The sequence below is a fragment of the Stegastes partitus genome, unplaced genomic scaffold (genome assembly GCF_000690725.1).
Source record: "Stegastes partitus isolate 25-593 unplaced genomic scaffold, Stegastes_partitus-1.0.2 Scaffold122, whole genome shotgun sequence".
NCBI lineage: Eukaryota > Metazoa > Chordata > Actinopteri > Pomacentridae > Stegastes > Stegastes partitus.
Window position 1 is genome coordinate 81,479 of NW_007577853.1, and position 19,566 is coordinate 101,044.

General features: G+C 40.8%; 1 protein-coding gene across 5 annotated transcripts in view; it reads right to left on the minus strand.

Moving 5' to 3' along the window:
- Window positions 1–310: 310 nt before the first annotated feature.
- LOC103354825 (caskin-2-like) overlaps window positions 311–19,566 on the minus strand; it is a 76,179-nt gene continuing 56,923 nt past the window's right edge. For 3 of the 5 annotated variants that reach the window (XM_008278376.1, XM_008278378.1, XM_008278374.1), the window contains 11 exons: window positions 18,917–19,045; window positions 17,064–17,150; window positions 14,615–14,742; window positions 14,239–14,320; window positions 7,666–7,739; window positions 7,470–7,580; window positions 6,810–6,911; window positions 6,546–6,684; window positions 3,970–6,222; window positions 3,616–3,853; window positions 311–2,612 (listed from right to left, as the gene is read on the minus strand). In XM_008278376.1, the coding sequence (XP_008276598.1) occupies window positions 2,516–2,612; window positions 3,616–3,853; window positions 3,970–6,222; window positions 6,546–6,684; window positions 6,810–6,911; window positions 7,470–7,580; window positions 7,666–7,739; window positions 14,239–14,320; window positions 14,615–14,742; window positions 17,064–17,150; window positions 18,917–19,045 (3,440 nt within the window). In that variant the 3' untranslated portion in view covers window positions 311–2,515. The remainder of the gene's footprint in view (window positions 2,613–3,615; window positions 3,854–3,969; window positions 6,223–6,545; window positions 6,685–6,809; window positions 6,912–7,469; window positions 7,581–7,665; window positions 7,740–14,238; window positions 14,321–14,614; window positions 14,743–17,063; window positions 17,151–18,916; window positions 19,046–19,566) is intronic. The other 2 variants (XM_008278379.1, XM_008278377.1) reach the window with 1 other exon arrangement.

Here is a 19,566-nt window from a genome sequence, read left to right on the forward strand (position 1 = left end):
CAGCTGGTGGTGAGACACTGAAGGGGTTCTACACACTAAAATACAAGTATTCAGTAGAAATGCAAATGAGAAGCACTGGAGACAAAATACTCATCATGTTTCACTGCAGGTGTCTGAAGAATCGATGTGGATGTACCATAGAACAACGCCCTCCGCCACACATGGAATGAGGAAGAACAAAAAGACAGAGGAGGGGGGAGGAGGAGCAAGGAAAAAAAACAAAACAACCAGAACACAATCCATCCATCCATCAAACTACATCTAAAATTGACTTTCTACATAAAAACAAAAATGTCAAGCACAACACATCTTCAGTATAAATTTTCCTTTACTAATTTCAAGGATGATACAGAATTGAGGTGGACATATTATTTAAAAGTAACAGGTATTCATGAAAACAGAACAGAGGAACCAACTGTGCAAAACTTTTTGTTTTAATGTCAAAATACCTTGCATCTTTAAAAAAAACAACCCAAAACATTCCAATTCCCTGGTTTTGTTACCCAAATTTCCCATGGAGAGACACTGAATGCTATTTTACAATCAGGAAGTGCAAAATATGACAGGAATAAGGACCTCTGTAGGCGATGGCTTTTTAAAATGGTTAGAATTGAAAGAGGAAGGTTCAGAAACAAGCATTTAACTGCACAGTAAATGTATGACACAGAGTCAATGCCAGACAGTGGACAAAATAATAATAATAATTAAAAAAAACTTTTTGGTACAAAGAACCCTCTATAAGGTGCACGGTAAAGAAAAGACAGGGAAAGGTAAAGGAGTAAAAGGTAAAATGGTTTACAGTGATGATATTAGGTATATATGGCTTCAGTAGATCGGACACCAGCGATCCTGAACCTCTCCAGAGGAGCCTATTTAATGAGATAGGATGGTTCCTGCTGATACATTTATTTGTGAGACAGGTCCCTTCTCTCCTGTGGATTCTGGAATATAACAAAAATAATTTCACTGACATAAAACTCAAGGTAAAATTATATTTTTTAATTTTCCAATTCATAGTTCTGTTTTCTCTGTTGTGTCTGTAGGTGATGAAATTATAATATAATTCTAACACACAACAAGAGGTCCATTTTGTGAACATTCATTTAAAGACAAATAAGCACCCCCTTAAATAAATCTCACCAAAAAAGCAACTCTCTCTGCTGCATGTTTGCAGAAATCTGTCTGATCAGAGCTCCTGCTGTTTGTCGTTGAGGTTTGGGTAAACCAGTGTTGGTGCACCTTTAAAGTAAATAGACGTCTCTACATTTAAACAACAACAAACTGGTTAATGGTAAACACTGAGGCATGAAATAATGTAGTGTGAAACGGAAATATAAGAAAAACATTACCTAAGAATGAAACAAAAAGCTCATTTTTAAAGCCTATTAAAAATGTATGTTGCAATTTCAATTTAAAATTAAATGAATAATACAATAAAGAAATAAATACATGAACTGAAAAATAAAAATTTTTCTTGTGATGCAACTTTTTAAACAATCTGTTTGTAATAACTTTTTGAAAATGCATCAGTTAATAGGCTGATTTAAATGCTTTGTCATACTCTAGCCTCCATAGTTACAAATCTCCCTTTGAAGTCATTAATATATTCTTTCAGAACCTCACTTAAAATGCTTTGGCCACTGTTGGAATGCTTTAAAGCGTCTCCTGTTCTTTGGACACAGCGCGCTTACACTAAGTTCACTTTATAGAACCCTGAGACGAGCTGTGAAATCCTGCACACTGTAACTAAAAACCTCCTTCAGTCCACAGCAGTCACACCTGATAAACCTGTGAGTTCACTTACAGTAACAGTGCTGTATAGAATTGGTGAAACCTCTCAATTTGCCATCTGAAAAATCTGACAAAAAACATAAATTGCAAAAACATGTCAAATCAAATGTAGTACATGCTTATGGAATATGCTGCTTTTAATACATAAAACAGTATTTTCCGCATTTTACGGAAAGCAGCTATATATATATGTTTATATACAGTAAAATGTTTTTATGTTTTTTTCAGTCAATATGAACTCCATCTGTTAAAAAAAAAACAAACAAAAAAAAACATATAGTCGTATAAATATAGTCAATAAGTCAATATATTCAGTATAAAGATATCTGACTACACACATACACAGTGACACCATAGACTCATCTATACATTTACAGGTAACATGAACAAAATGGACCCTCATTCCCTTTCGTGATAACATAATGAACAGACACCTGGAAGCTGATCTTGCAGCTGCTGTTTGTTGTTGCTCCAACATTCCCAGGTGTGTGTCCTAAGGCGAAGTGCTCGCGTTGAAAAACTGGACACTGAGGAAAAAATGTGCAGGAAAATCCTCGAATGTGTGCTTACTGATTCATCCAGAGTCCTGGGAAAGTGCTGAGCTCTGTTCTTCCCAACATCAAAGGTTCATCTTAACCCTCTGCTGACGTCTGAGTCTCAGTTTTCTGTCTGTTGTTCCCTTGAGAAAAGGACTTTGCCAATTTTTAGTGGAGAATTTGGAAAGTCACTCCAACATGGCATCCAGCTGGTCAGCCAGGTCGTCAAACATGTTGCCGATGTCATCCAGAATATTTCCTGCTGCCTTCACTGTGCTGCTGCCACTATGTTACAGAACAAAACACAGGATCATGTTAAAAACAAATGTATTATTACAACTTATTTAAATCTTACTTTTGTAGTTTCAGCCATTTTCAGTCAGCTGTGACGCTGTACTACCTGAGAATGTTCAATTGTTGGTAATAGTTTAACAAAGTAAAAATATATTAACTAATAAGGCAAAAGATGAGGGCTATGTATGTTAGAAATGCATTTACTTTAGCTGTAATACCTAGTTAGGCTACCAGGTGAAGCCTGTTACTGTAGAAATCAGAGGAGGCTGTCACTTGGCCTACTGGCAGGGCAGTGGTAAGCAGGAAGTATAATGCAAATTTAGCTCTTAAAGTGTCACCATGATGAAGTCTCCTGTGATGCTTGATGCCTATTTTGAGGCTTAGCTGAAATGAGCATCCGGTTGGTCCACTGGATGATTGTCTATGACATTAGAGTGGTCGACGTTTTATGACACAAGCTGTCAGAGCAGCTGAAATCATGTGACTGTGTTTAAAGCAGCTACATTAGGACATGGACTGTTGTTCACTCAGTTTATTCCATGTAATTGATGAATCAATGATTGATTGCTAAGGCTGCCGATTATCTGTAAAAATAGAAGTTCACAATTTGCTTTCATCGTACTCACCAGAGTAATGGCTAGGGTCTCGGACAATACTGCAAAGTTTAGCTGGCCAAGAAACTGTTACATTGTTTTAACCACCAAATAGGTTGTAAACAAAGATTATCTAGTTCTGCATGCCTGCATGCCACCAAAACAATCATCCGGTTGTTATTTTAAAGGACTGTTGCTGCAGGACAGCTGGACTGACACATAATGGAAATAAGGAGAAACATCTAAATATTACTTTCACTAACAGCTAACAAATAAAAACTGGCTACCAGTACGTAAGTCATGGTCTTGCAAACATACTATCAATAAGGAAAATTCTTATTTTACTTGTGCTGGGTGACCTAGAAACTACTTTTATGCACTACCAACATAGCAGTCCTTACCTGTCCACAGTGCTCCCCTCTGCCAGTTTGTTTTCCACCACTTTGAGAGCGGCCTCCAGTGACGTACTAGTTTGCTCCAGTCTTTTCTGAGCCAACACCTCCAGACCAGCAACACCAGCAGGGGATACCCCTGCTTTTCCTGCTTGAAATATTGGAGCGGAGTTGGGGTAGCAATGGGTCGGTGCTTGAGCGGACGGAGCAGCAACGGCAACATTCTGAACCACTGTGTGATTCAATCCTGAGGAACAAGAAGTGTTTAGTGACTGTGGCAACTAAAACAAAGTTATGAAATCTTTATTCAAGCAGATAAAGGCAACAAACATGTTTAACTATCTTATTTGTAGTGATTGTTACCTGCTGGTGATGCAGAGGCTGTACTTTGCTGAGGGAAGTTTGAGAGCGTCAATGCAGCAGCTTTCTGTGGACTTTCAGGCTTGAACATAGCTGTCTGTGGGTGTTTCACAGATTTAGGGCTGGGTATACATGTGTGGGTTTGTATACTGCCACCAATCTTTGGGGAGACTGTGTGAATCTGCACACTGGTGAGTTTAGGAATGGCTGTTTGGGCACTAGCTTGGACTGAAGAAAGAGTTTTTTGAGGGGTTGCTGGTCCGCTCTTCGGGATTTGCTTGAGAGGACTGGAAGGTTTAGAGGACACCGGAGGCTTTGGGCCTTTTCCCATGGAGCCTATTCTTTGGAAAACAGTCACTGGCCTCTGCGCTTCCTCATCAACCAGTGTGCTGACATCATTATGTGGATAGAGGCTGTTGATTTGCAGCCGGTTGTCATCTCTGTTTGGGGTGGTGGCCTCTTCAGGTGTGGATGCATCTTTATCTTTAGGTTTGTGGCGTCGTTTGACAGTGTCAGACTCTTTCAGATTGAACTCTGGGATCTCCAGATTGTTTGGGGTCTGGACTGGACCTTCTGAAGAAGTAATTACTTTAGCATCTGCCTGAGTAATAACTGCTATCCTGGGACGCTGTTTGATAGTGAGGTTGCCTTCCTCAGCAAAAGGTATGTGGTCCCTAGAACTGTGGTTTGGAGAAACAGTAGTGCTCTTTGACATTCTTTCATTTTTCCTTGCTTTCTCTTTCTCCTCAAATGTTTGTCTGTCAGAGTCTCCATCTGTCCTCTCACTTCCTACTCTCCTTAGGCCCCCTAGACCCAAAGCAGGGACAGGTTTGGTGTGCTGTATGATGATGTGAGTAGGAAATCCGTGTGGGATCTGGGAGGAAACAGGGCTGAAAACAGGTGAAACGGGTACGTAGGTTGGTGGTATATCTATCCTCCGAGATGGACTGGTGCTGCTACCTTCTAACCTGGCAGCAATACTCCTCACGCTGCCTGCACTCTCCGTCTCCACCCCTCCTGTCATCTCTGGTTCCACCACTTTCCCGTTTACCAGTTGATGTGCAGCACTGCCACTTACTGAGCTCATCCTCTTCGGTGGTGGTGGTGGTGGACCTTTGCGACGGGAGCGCACGGCGAAGGAGTGGCTGCGGTTAATGTGGCGCTGAGCCCCTGTGGCACCTGTGTGCCCACATCTCGTCCTGCGTGACAGGGTGGCATAGGATGGCATGATTGCAGAGGAAGCAGAGGTACAGGTGGGAGCAAGGTCATCATCATCATCTGGCTCACCATCAGAAAGAGCATAGCGGGTCAGGCTTTGAGAACGTTTCTTTTGTGGTCCTCTCTGGGCAGCATCAGCTCGGGCATGTGCAGGTGGTGGTCCCAGGAGAGGGACAGCTCCAGGAAGTGGCTTGGAAAGCACTCGTGGGGTCCTGCTGACATCTCCTGCCTGAGCCTGGATGTAACTGAAGGCCTTTGGTGTCGGGGAAGGCTGTGGGGATGGACAGGATGGGGAGGAGGAAGGGTGGTGCTGTAGGTGGTGCTGTGGCTGAGACCGGTTAAGGGGCTGGGCGTGTTTGGCCTTGGGTGGGACTGCTGGGTAAGTAAAGCGGGGCATCTTGCTTGGGGTCAGCGGAGGCGTGATAGGGGAGAAGGGAATTTTGTTTGGTGTAGCAGACCGACTCTGGTGCTCCCACATGTCTGTGGGTCTTTGTCTACTTCTGCCTCCAGGACTGCTTCTTCCATTCTTTGCCTCCTCCCCAGCACCAGTACCTAGACTCCTCTCAGACTGGTTGCATGTCCTGGCTGAAGATGATGGGCCTTGGTGATCCTGAGAATATCCTGAACTTGAATTTCCAGAATTCCCTGAGCCCCGTGAACGCACGCTAATGCTCTCTTGACTGACTGACATGGCAGTTAAAACTGCAGCAGAGGACACACCTCTGATGCCAAACGCCTCGGTGGCTCCTCCCCCCACCTTGCCCATCATAGCGCTCTGCAGCTCGGCACTCAGCTCGCTGTCCTGAAATGAAAGAAGGGCTCTAGGTGTGCAAGGGGAGGGGCAGCAGTCATTGGATGGAGCATCCGAGCGCGTGTGAGTGTGCACATTGTGTGTTGGCGTGTGCTCAATGGTCACCAGCTCAAGAGCAGCGGGAGGCTTTCTTCTGAGAGTACCACCTCCAGTTCTGTCGGCATGGTTACGAGAGCGCTGCAGGTCACACAGTCTCTTCACTGCTAACATTAACTTCTTTTGATGGCCTGAAACACATAGACATACTATCACTACAATCTATCAAAATTGAAAATCATAATGCTTTATAGCAAGAGTGAGTGGACTACTTTGGCTAAACAGTGCCACCTTGTGTTCACAATTCCAAATTTAAACAAAGTACATTAAATTTAATTTCTCAGTAGTCTTTCCAGTTTTAGGTAGGTCTGTTTTCCAATACAATCTAATACAACTGTTCTGAAATTAAGTCTACCTCTATAGTCATTGCAAGAGACATCCTGTTTGTAAAGTCTGCAAGACCATATATAGACATCATCAACAGATTTCATAGAAGTCTTATCAAATTCCTCACCCAGTTTAGTGATGCCTATCTCCTGCAAGTCCTCCCAGGTGATGTCTTTAACAATCGAAATGGAGTCGTAGCCATTGTCACACAATCTCTTCTGGTACTGAGGCAATCCAATCACACTTAGCCACTCCCCCAGGTCAGACTGGACACATGGACAGAAACAAAAAAGTGAGAGGTGAGTACATTTTTAAAACAAATCTAAGCGAAATAGCAGTGTCTTTATGAATAGTACAGCATGTAAATAGGATGTCAGAAATGATTTCTCACAGGAATGTAATCTGGCAGCCACTCAGGGATGCTCAGCTTGCCAATTTCCATCGAGATCTTCTTTCTGTGGCCTGGTTTGGTCACTCCTATAGCTGTGAGATCCTGAAGAACAAAACACATGTAGACGGTAAGTGAATGAACAACTTCACAGTCAGCAATCCACAAAAAAAGAATCTGTTACTAACACCTGGCTGTAATGCAAAATACCTTTACTATTGCTGAGAGAACATTTCGCTGTGTGCAATAGTTAGGCCTATCTTAAGAGGTCACATGGTATGGAGTTTACATGCGCCTCAATTACACGCTAAGATCTCACAAAATGCAAGCAGATGACTAAAGCTGGCATGGTTTTAAGCTATTTTGTTCTGGAAAACACTACTAATGAGGACCTGCTCCCGATGCCCTTGAAGGCTGAACTGCACACTTACACTCCAAAACAAGTGTCACTAGAATCCTTGAAAGTTTTAGGTCTGTTTGACATAATCTTACTTCTCTTTCCATTTTGTGTTGTAAAGCAATGATGCACTTTTCTTGACAATGTAACATTCAGAGAAATTTGGTAAAGACTCCACTCTGTCTGATGGCCTTATTTTTATGACAGTCAGTGCAGTCTCAAATGTGTTTGGCGATTGTTTCTAAAAGCTAAAAATTAATACTCACCTCAGGGGTCATCCTGCTGATAGTGGGTACATCATACCCTGCGCTGATGAAGTTGGAAGTGTACTGCTCCAGTTGAAACTCGCACAACCACTGGTAGATGGCTTCAGAGTCCTAATTACAGAGGGGCAAGATTTGTGAAACTGCTTTGTTAAACATGCACACACAGTTGCGCAACTTCTCGTGTGATTCAACTCACCTTGCCCTCTAGAAGTTGTTCTGGTCTCACAAAACCTTTCTGAGGAGTGCCATTGATCTGGCGACGGGAACCACCTAAAAAAGCAAAACAATTAATCAATCCCTGCTATTTTTTATTGTGAGCGACTGGAGGAAACAAGATGACACTGTTTGGAAGAAAAACATGACCCACCCAGACAAAACAAAGACTTAACAATAACCAGTTTCAGGTATGTGGTACATGTGATAATAGCAAAAATAATTAAAAAAACAAGCGACTATCGGGGTAAGTTCAGCTGCTAGGCCTCTTGGGGTGACTGTAGGTGTGCTATCTACCTGATCTCAGCACACTCCTAACTCATCTCTTTTACAGTCACAACACATTACCACAAATCTCTGAGGAATGCACCTTTCCTCCCACTTTCCCAATCTTTGCCTCTCTTTTGCCCAGAGGCCAACAATTTAATTGCCCCCCAGTTTTCTTTCTGCTCCTATAGTCATCTCTCCTGACAGGATCCTCCAACCTTTTAATCATCGCACTTGACAATAATCTGTTTTTCTAAAGCACTTTCCCAAACATGAAGATAAACTTTGCAATAAAAGAAAATGATGGAAGACACTTTGGATTATCCAGTTATTGTTTCTGAAAAGAAATGCTGCTACTAAATTTTCAAAATACCATTGTCAGTGGTTGGAGCAAATAAAACTCCAGTCATCTACTTTGCATTGGATTGAAGGCAGAAATCTACAGTACATTGATATCACTTAGAGGTAAGTTAGAGAATACAGTCGTGACTTGATAATCCGACCCTTAACAATCCGAAAACCTTGCTATATGACAAGTTTTTAGGAAAAACGAACGGAACCCATAGAAAACAGCTTTAACATACTGACGGCATTGGATTGCGACTCCAACATGACATTTTATGTCACAGATAAGGATAATGCCGTATTATCTGATTAAACAATCCAACAGATTGGCTACATTCAGACTGCAGGGCTAAATGCTCAACTCAGATTTTTTGTGAAATCTGATTTTTGTGTGTGTTCGTTCACATTTCTAATTAAATGCGACTTGTACGTGATCTGTGTGAACTACATACGACCCAAAAGTGTCCCGCATGCACAGAAGAGGACACAACAACGTCACATGCAGCGAGCGTGTTCAGTGTTTGCAGAAATAAACATGGATGGTAACAGTGGAGCGTATCTGCCACTCCCCCGCCGCCACCGATGGTGGAAACAAAACTGTGACCGCTAACTAAACTAGCATCAGCAGCCAAGTACTGCCTGTGTGTTCCGGCCACTTCCACCCCGTTGGAGTGCACCACTGGGATGGAAGTGGACTCCCTGACCGTTCCGAATATTCAGATATTCATCATTAATTGGATCTGTGTTGTTCAAACTGTCCTGAAAAGATCAGATACAGGTCGCATAGGAGAAAGAAAAAAAAAATCGGATTTGGGTCACTTCAGCCTGCTGTCTGAACGTATTTACCTTTGATGTCAACCGATGGCCTGTGCACGGGTCAAAGGCGTGAAATCCAGCGATGCGTAGTGTTCCAACAATACACTAGTTATTATAACAACTAATAACAATAAATATTAAGAAATTACCCTTCAAGCATCAAGTCCTCCATGTATCTCGACCTCCGTCTTGACAATCTGACAGCCTTGCTATCCAGCGTAAAAGAAGGTTTTACATTTAGTGTTGAATTATTGAGTCACAACTGTATATGATCCCTGTAGTTAGGGCAAATGGATCCTTAAGGAAGTGATATAAAAGACCACAAACAGTTTTTGCCTCAGGTCCTGTAACACCTCTATACTGTATCTGTGGGTTAACCCTAAAATACAAGGGTCAAACGCTCTATAGTATTATAGACAGTATTACATAATAATGCTTCCAGTCTTAACTTACACACAGGCCTCTGTAACTTCTAAGAGTGACCTTCACCAATTCCAAATTTGTCAACCCACTGATATCTTTGTGGTTACTTAGTCATTGCTATTGCACTGAGTGTTGACAGACAGGTGAGACATTTCCAGCATTTTTGTGTAGGGAATTTTTCAGCTGATGCAGTTCTAATTCTGGACAACCTACAGTCTTTTCAGGCATTCATAGGCTTTTCAAAGTCATGGTACCACTTCAAAGCAATTGAAGGTTCAGCTCTCAAATTGTCCGATTTCTAAATGATACAAAAACTAGTTCTTCATCCTTAACAACCCGAGGTTCTCCATTTATAGACCTGTTGTCATCAAAACCTCTAAAAATGTAAAGAAAGTGCTGTTTAACACAAAACCTCTCGCAACACAGTTGTGCCACTGCCACGATCAGGAAGAAGAAACAAACTATCGCCTGCTGCTGAGAGACAGTTGGTCAGGACGAGCAAAAGTCAACAAAGAATCACCAAAAAGCAGGTCTGCAATGAATTAGAAGCTGCTGCAACACATGTGTCAGTGGGCTGAGAGGCTGCCATGCAAGAGGGAAGCTCTTCCTCTACAAGTGGAACCTTAAGACTCAACTTAAGTTTGCTGCTGATCACATGGACACAGAACAGACCTTTTCGAGAACAGTTCAGTGGTCAGGTGACCACAAAAATGTAGCTATTTGGCCACAATGACCAGAGAGATGTTTGGAAGAGAAACAGTGAGGCCCTTAATACCAAGATCACCAAACATACCATCAAGCATGGTGGTGGTAGTATTATACTCTGGGGCTGTTTTGGTGCCAGCGAAACTGGCGCTTAATGCAAAGTAAATGGAATAATGAAGAAGGAGGATTACCTCTGCATTCTTCAGGAAAACCTAAAATCATCAGTCAGAAGGTTGGGTCTTGGATGCAGTTAGGTGTTCAGATAGGGGCTATAGTGTACTACTTCCAGCAGGATAACGCGCCATATCATAAAGTGCGAATCATCTCAGACTGGTTTCTTGAACATGACAATGAGTTCACTGTTCTCCAATGGCCTCCACAATCACCAGATCTCAATCCAATAGAGCACCTTTGGGATGTGGTTGAACAGGAGATTCGCATCATGGATGTGCAGCCGACAAATCTGCAGCAACTGCATGCTGCTATCATGTCAATATGGAGCAAAACCTCTGAGGAATGTTTCCAGTACCTTGTTGAATCTATGCCACGAAGGATAAAGGCAGTTCTGAGGGCAAAAGGGGGTCCAACTCGGTACTAGTAAGGTGTTCCTAATAAAGTGGCTGGTGAGTGTATATATTTTTGACCCCTGCAAATTTTGTCATATTTCCAGAAGTCGATAAAGAACTAAAATGCATGATTGTCTCTAGTGACAAAGATGCACGTGTTTCAGTAATTATCTTAGAAAATTAAGAGTTACTGAAAACTGAAGACTGCCATCATATACATGGTCTTTTTCAGTGTATGTAAGCTTTTGTCCACAACTACATATACATTACATGGGGTTTAATATTGTCCTGTGTCACTAACAACCTGAAATCCATAAATCCTGGAACAGAGGTAAACAGTTAGCTGGGACCTGTCTTAAGTTGGAAAACACATCTACCATTACCTCTAAACCCTTGATAATTTTAGACCTGGCATATTAACGTGTTCTTTGTTGCTTCTCTTTCCATACTTTTAATCTCTTCTTGGGGTTCTATTTTTCTACTTTCCTGCTGAGGTCAGGGGCCCTGTTCTCCCAAGGGAGTAAAACAGCACCTAGAGAAGGTATTTGGCCTCAGGGCTAGAGACAAAACTTTGTCAACTTTAACTTTGATCGATCGGTCGAGAAACTCTCTGCTTTTTACTAAGTCACTAAGTCTAACACAAAGAGAAAATAACGTGTGTGTGTGTGTGTGTGTGTGTGTAGACACTTTCTTTGCCACTAAATATTAGAAGATAAGAAAAGCATGAAACAACACTGATATTGAATATTTGTCTTGTTCTGAGATAATACTGTTCAAGCTCATAACAGTACATCAGGAGCCTTTTCTCTGGTTTTACCAACACTGTCTCCTCTACTCTTAAATTCTCAACAAACACATCAGTCCTCAGCTACTTCAGACAACTGTCGCCATCCACACACACCCCCTGCTAACAGAAATAATGTAAAACATAAACAAATCCTTTGTTCAAATGATTGAGTTGACAAAACGATCAAACATCCCTTTCAGAAATCTGAACAGAACTCCTTACCCTTCAGAAGCAGTGAGAGCAGCAGATCTCTTGATGTCTGGCACTTCATCTTTCCTTTTCCTTATCTTTCACGTCGTGCAGACATTTCGTCATGTTTAGACAAATGCTCTGTTCTTCTCCCTCATTTCACAGATATGTTTTGCCCATTCTGCTTCTGTTTCTGTCTCCTCCCTCTGATCCCTCCCTCCTGCTCCTCATTTCTCCTTAACTTTAGCCCACCTTCCTGTTCACCCTGAGGTCAACAGAGGTCCTCTGTTCCATCACATCTGACACTCCGTAACATCTGCAAAGCCTTGTGTCAGCAGATGAAGCTTGAGTTCTGAGGATACCTTGGACATGTGCAATCCTCTGTGATTTTTTTTGCACCTGCCAGGTACATCAGACAGCAAAACAAATTCTCCTGGCCTTTAGTGTTACTTTAGAGTTTCCTGTGATCGAGTGATCGGGGGCTTTTATGGGTTGTGTAGTTGAGAGGAGGTGGTGGTTTTATTGGTTTCGGTGGTGAAGTGAGGTAAGCTTTTGTTCTCTCCCTACATTTCATTTCCTTTTGGACTGACGGCAATAACAGCTCACTCTGCAGAACAAAGGCTACTGCTCTGTTTATTTTTGGTCGCATTCTTCAGGTAATAGAAGATGATGGTAGGGATGTTACCACCAAAGTAACTTAGTTTCTTGCAGTGATATAGATAAAGTTAGTATTTTAAGAGTATTAGAGTCACTTAAAAAGTATAAATCAGAGATTTATCAGAGAATAAAATCAAATATTGTGAAGTCTTATACAAAAAAAAGTTGGTATTTTGAGAAAAAGTCTTGACAGTGTTAGAAAAAAATAAGTATGAGGAAAGGTCACATTACTAAAGGAAATCTGCAGGACTCTGACACAAAAGCCACATATTCACAGGAATACATGTCTAAGAAAACAGTCATAATAGTATTAGAAAAAAAATCTGTAATAGATCAAGGACAGTCAAAGACATTTAAAAAATATATAAAACAAAATGAACATTCTGCTATACTTAAATAAAGTTAAATATTTATCACTATTATGGTAAAAAGTCATTTGTAGCTAAAAAAAAAAATAAAGTCAAATATTTGATCATATCAAACATTATCAGATCATAATATATTTGCAAGAAATATTCTGTAAAACTAAAAAAAAAAAAAAAAAAAGAAAGTCAGATACTTCCAAGAAAATAATATGTAAGGCATGTACAAGAAATCTGTAATATGTAATTTAAGTATTTTCCACAGGTGATAGGCATGATAAAGAGAACAAAGGAGAAAAGAAAAGATATGCAATACTTTGAGGGTTAAATCAAACATCTGAAAAAATCTCATTAGGAATTCACAAAAAATCTGTTGCAGTTTAAGAGTAAACTCAAATTCTCAGAAGATAAAGTCATGATGTTAGTACAAAAATGTGTAATAATAATAGCAACAGAAAAATAAAATATTTACAAGAAAAAGTCTGCAACAATTGCTTAAAGGTATGATATTAATAAAGAATTACAGCTCATTCAAAAATAAAAGAAAGAAGTCCCATTACAAGAAAGTAATCGGCAATGCTTTGAGAATAAATGCAGTACTTAGAAAAAGACACATTGTGAAATAAACTATGTGAAACTTTAAGTTGTTTAAGTTAAATATTAATGAGAAGAAGACACAATACTCTAAGAATATTCAAAACTTTGTCAACTGGTGTGCACACATCAGACCTTTATGTTCCAAATGACTGATGTGAGGTAAAAGTTATTAAATTATCAGAGATTTAGACTATTGAAAAGAAAAAAACAGTTACATAATATGCAGTATCAGTCTGTAACTGGATGTGTTTTGAAGCAGTGGATTAAGCGAGGACTTTTATTCAGACAGCTGAATCAAAGAGCACAAAACACAAATTCATGACATCAGAAAAGGATTACAGCTTTGGCTTTAAGACTCTGTGGAAAGGATGATATGATTTATAAAAACATGATATAAAAGAATATATTTTTAGTTTAAGGTCCTTCAATGGTTCTCTCATATTTGTGCATGAACCTTTTACCAAACACTGTAAAAATGATAGTAAAATGATATTGCCTGTAACTTTTACAGAGTGGAGTAATAACGATGACAAGCACAGAAAAACATGTTTTTTGTTATTTAGCAAAGATTTAAAGATTAAAGCTCAGGCTTTATGACTCACGGGAAATTATATGAAAGGCTGTCAAAATGTAAGGGGAGACTGTTTCTGAGGAGGTGGGGGAGCTGAGTGCAACACACAGCCTCTTCCCTAAGCTTATTGGCAACATGCATACATAACAACTTATTTTGTTCTCCTACACAACCTTTTATAGTCATACTATAGTTTTATTCTAATCTAATATCAGAATGAGTGCTATGAAACAGAGTAAGGAGACAGCAGACTTTTCATCATCAGACTCACCTGTGGACCCATCAACCTGTTTGCTGTGGTCTGCTCCTGTAACATGAGGGTGGTCTCCTGATTCACCAGCAGAGGGAGCCAGCTGCAAACAGAAAACATTAAAGATGGAGCAATAAGCAACACCTCAGAATCTGTGTAACCACTAGAGTTGACTGTATTCACAATATTCACACCTCATCAGACCAGCTAACCTACTATTAAAATCTTAATTGTTGTCAGTGCTCTATTCAAGTGGAGAACTCTGCTGTATTCTGACAGTCGGTCAGATAGTGGATCGATGATAGAAACACAAGAGTGATGTATTAAGATTTTCCACTGAGGAATATCCAATTTTCTCTTTTTCTTTTATTCGTTTTAAGTTATCCTTGTGATTTACCTTGCCAGTGTCAGTGTTGTGGCGATTCTGAGTCCCATTCTGTTTGTGGCCACTCTCTGAGCTCTGGCCGCTACCAGCGCTGCGACTGCTGCCCACACTGCCAGCACTGCCGACACTGTTTCTGTCACCTGAGAAGAGCGAAACAGGAACAAGACAGAGGGAGACCACTGTGTAAAATTAAACTTTCAAAGAAGTTTAGTGCTGGGAAATTACGAGAGAGGAGGGAACACTGTCGGTTGTCATCTGTAGATTGAAGTCTGTGGTCTGAGTTCTCTAAAAAAAAAGTATGTCATTAGCAGGTCCTTTTTATTTTTAAAAGGTTAGTTGGACATTTTTGAATAGATTTTTATTTGCTTTCTTTGCAGCTATGCAACAACAACAATACCAATCTCATAATTAGCTGAGCTGACAATAAAAGGTCAAAAACTATCATTCAGTGGTGACATTTTTAAAGGTGCTGTTTAGTCGCTCCCAACTAGCACATGCTTCCTGACCTGCGGTGGGTCGATGTTGTGGTGCTCCTCGTCATTCAGCTGCCTCTCCAGTAACACAGGCTTGTGCTGTGGACTTTTTATCAACCAGAACCTGATATTTTCTGACCCAACTATTCATCTTTTACGCTGATGATTTAACAAAAAAAGGTTTGTGCTGATATAAGCTGTAAATGTGCTACAGCTGTGAGTCATGTGACAATGTTGATGGTCAATATCACAGGGGATTCATTTGTGGCGCTGGGGGTGCCCAAAGCACCATTTCCCACTTCTGTCATTTTACACCATTTGTGTTTAACCCTACATATTTACAAAGTGTTACGAACATTATATGATTTTTTAGAGGAGTCAAAGGTTGTAACAATTAATTATTTGGCATTTTTTTCCACATTGTTTGTGTTAATTAGTGAGTTTTTTTTTTTTTTTTTGCTTAGGTACGTTAATCACCTCCTGACGCTGGCTCCATATTTATTATAAAGACATGAGACTGACATCAAGCTTGCCATTTATAAATCCAATTCATGGTTTCCAATGTGGACTTTAAAGGGGGAACAGGGACGTGCATGTGGCTCTATGCATACTTCAGTATGTATGCCTCTTTTGCCCCTCACATAGAACACAGAAAAACACACGGAGCTCCCATGGATGTTTCTGGAGGGCTGTGACTTTTCACTTTTTACAGGATTTGAGAGCTTTTTACAGATTGGGCTGTAGAAGCCTGCCAGTGCCATTATTTCTAAGGTGTGCCAAGCACAGTAGATAGACACAGCACAGGATTTCTGGAGAGTCTAGAACCTCCTACTATGTGATGGCACCAGCGATGAAAAGCCTGCAAAAATCAAAGCTGCTCCAAAGTCCAACAGCAACTACATGAATTAAAACTCCTTTAGTGATCAATTTTAAAGGTGTGCATGACGGACAATTTCCTCGTACAGTCTCCTCAAAACAAGCATTTGTTTTAAGCATCATCTGTTTTCCTGGCACATGCGCTGTTGATGCACTTGGAGTCTGTCTACGTCTTCAACAATTTTGGGGCGAGGGGTTTGCACAAACCCTTGCAAACTGGGATAGATGTCAAAATTTATATCACGTGTACCCTTGCAGACACACCAATCTGGAAAGCATGAATTGGCTTTAAAACTAAGAAATTTAATAAGTAGGTAATTTCTCCTTTATGGAACGGAAAGAAACTAAAATATAAATATCACAGCTCAACAGTAGGGCTGCAGGGTGGCTCGGTGGTTAGCACCGTTACCACGCAGCAAGAAGGTCGCCGGTTCGCATTGGGATCTTTCTGCGTGGAGTTTGCATGTTTTCCCAGTGTAGCGTGGGTTCTCTCCGGGTTCTCTGGCTTCCTCCCACAAGGTCCAAAAACATGTTGAGGTTAATTGGTGATTCTAAATTGTCCGTAGATGTGAATGTGAGTGTGCTTGGTTGTCTGTCTCTAAGTGTAGCCCTGCCTTCACCCTAAGTCAGTTGGGATAGACTCCAGCCCCCCCGCGACCCTCGTGAGGATAAAGCGGTGTATAGATAATGGATGGATGGATGGATGGACAACTCAACAGTAGATGAAATAACTCATTGGTTTTTATAGTCTTGCTATGCAGGCTTTTAGAAACGAGGCAGGGTCACCAGCAAGCTGCAGAAAACCCAAGACACCAGCAGTTATAGAAGAGAAAAAATGCAGTAAACACATGCTAACTTACCATTATGTCCACCTGAAAGACAACTATGGTTATGGTTACTGGATTATTCGGTTTATGGGTAGCAGAGGGGCATGGGATTTGCAGGCTGGCATGGTAAGGTCAAGGCTTTGGGATATAAAGGGATAAGGACGGGAATAAGCTTCCTTAAAGAGGCTCGGTTTGTCAGAATGGCAGGGACTGGAGCTGGTCTACAGGCTCACACAGGGTTGGGATTTGAGGGGGTGACAGGTGTTTGGGGTCACACACTCTTACCAGTGGGAGAGCTCCTGAGGACCCAAATGTCCTGAGTGGGGCTAGCAGGACTAGCTGGGGCTGAGAGCTGACTGCCTGCTGGAGCACCTAACAAACACACACACTTTAGACACAGGCTCACTGTGCACCCTGCATACTGCAGGGCTGGGACTGGACCTAATAGGATGACACTGAGCACCACAGGACTGATGGAGGAGAGACTGGGATCAGGTGCTGTTTGGAAGGGAAGAGAGACAATGAGCTCCTGGACAGAGACATGTAGAAGACCCTCAACCCATTAAAAGCAAGACACACAGAGTGAAAGAGATTCAAAACAACCACCAATGTTGGGGTTGTTTGGTTTCCTTTATAGTCATATTTGTTTTGTGGCTATTGGCTGTTATGTGGTCATTTTGTGATTATTATTTTTATTTCTTAATTCATTAAGCATTTCTTGGTGGTTGAGTAGAGTTTTTTTTGCCCATTTTGTCTTTCTTTGTGGGCGTTTTGCATTTCCTTGTCAGGTACATTGTGTCTCTGTGGTTGTTTCTTCATGTATATTGCGTCTATTTGTGGACACATTCAGTTTGCTTCCATCTATATTGCACCTCTTTGTAGTCATTTTGAATCTCTTTGTGGCCGCTTTGTTGTTGTTGTTATTTGCCTTCTTGTGGTTGTTTTGTGTCGTTTTATGTTATTTTTAGGTCTTTTTAATAGTCCTATTGTGTCTTTATGGCTAATTTGCGTCTCTGTAGTTGTTTTTTACATCATTAGATGCGTTTCCATAATGTATTTTTAAAGTGCCAATGAAGAGTATTCACCCCCCTTGGAAGTTTTCCTCTTTCATACCTTCTTAACACTGAGTCATGGTCAATTTCATTAATATTTTTGGACCAGATTTTATTTTTTAAAAAAAGACTCATTTCAAAGTGAAAACAGATTCACAATTAATGCCAATTAAAAAGAACAAGCAAAAAAATTTTTTTTAAAAATTTAAATAAATATAGCACAAGTAATCCCCCCCATATAAAGTCAGTCAACTTATTTAACAATGGTGCAGCCAATTACTTCTAGAAGTCGCACAGTTTCTGAAATGGAGTTCACCTGAGTGCAGTGAATGGGTCATGAGTGAGTGTAAAATAAAGATGCCTGTATCTGGAAGGTCCAGTCGCTGGTGAAGCAGTACTCCTGGTTTTAAGTACAATATAAGGACAAAAATACAGTTGAAGCAACTCTGGTAAAAGGTTATTGGAAAGCACAAGGCAGAGGATGGATACAAGAACATTTAAAAGTCAATGAATATTCCTTGGAGTAGAGTAAAATCCATTATTAAGAAATTTCAGTAATAAGGTACATAATGAAATGTGCCTAGAGCAGGTCATCCTCAAAAACTGTGTGACGGTGTAAGAAAGAGACGAATGAGGGAGGCCACCAAAACAACTAAGATTCCTTCGGCAATCAGTTATTTTCTATTTTCCATTTTTAATTAAATAACATAACTTTGTAGAAATCTGTTTTCACTTTAACATGGGAGAGTCATTGATCATGATCGTAAATGGAGCCACGACCCTAATGATTAAGCAGTGTATAGATAATGAATGGATGTTTGTTTTAATAATTGTTTTCTCAGTTTGAACTGTTTTCTCACTGTAGTTACACCAAGTCTCTTTGTAGAACTTCTAGTAGCTATTGCATGTTTTTGTAGATGTTTTGCATGCCTTTGTAGTCATTTTGCTTTGAACCCTTAAGCCCCTGCTGGTGCACCCAGTTGGCCTGTTCAGCAATTCTTCCTTGCCCTGCCTTGGAGGACATAAATGTATCAAAGGTGGTGAAACAGAGGGAAAAGGATGGTGAGTGTGTCTGTGTGTGTGTACCTGCAGGATCATAGCCAAGGATGTATGAATCGTCAGTCTGAGGGGCGGGGCCATGGCTTGAGGGAGGAGCTCTGGATGCAAAGTGCGGTCGTGGGCAAGGCATTGAGGCTTGGCGGGAGAGAGTGCCCCCTAGGGTCAGGAAGACATGTTTGGGTTGAGGTGGGCATGCATGAGTGAGGGAAAGTAGATCATGTACATGCATGTGTGTTGTCAGTTTGAAGTTCATGCACAGGTATGGGAAGAACCTTTAAGAATGCAATAAATCTTTTAAGTTGCTATGAGCAATATGAACTACATTGTGTATTCTTGTTCATGGAGTATATGGAACAACAGCTAAAACGGGCAAAATCACTGTTAATCCCTTCTGGAGTTACATAAGAGGCTGCTGAATTGGACTGTAAGATCACTACCGACACTGACAGGGCTTACTGTTCCTTTGTGTGTTGTTGGTCCACAGTTGCTGACACCACTGACATTATCACTGAGCTCAGACACAAATACATACACACACGTGCACACACACCCAAACACACAATTTGAGTTTGCCTCATAAGCACAGAGTCTGTCTCTGACTTTGAGTTAAACTCTCTTTCTCCTGTCTCTTCACACACACACACACACACACACACACACACACACACACACACACA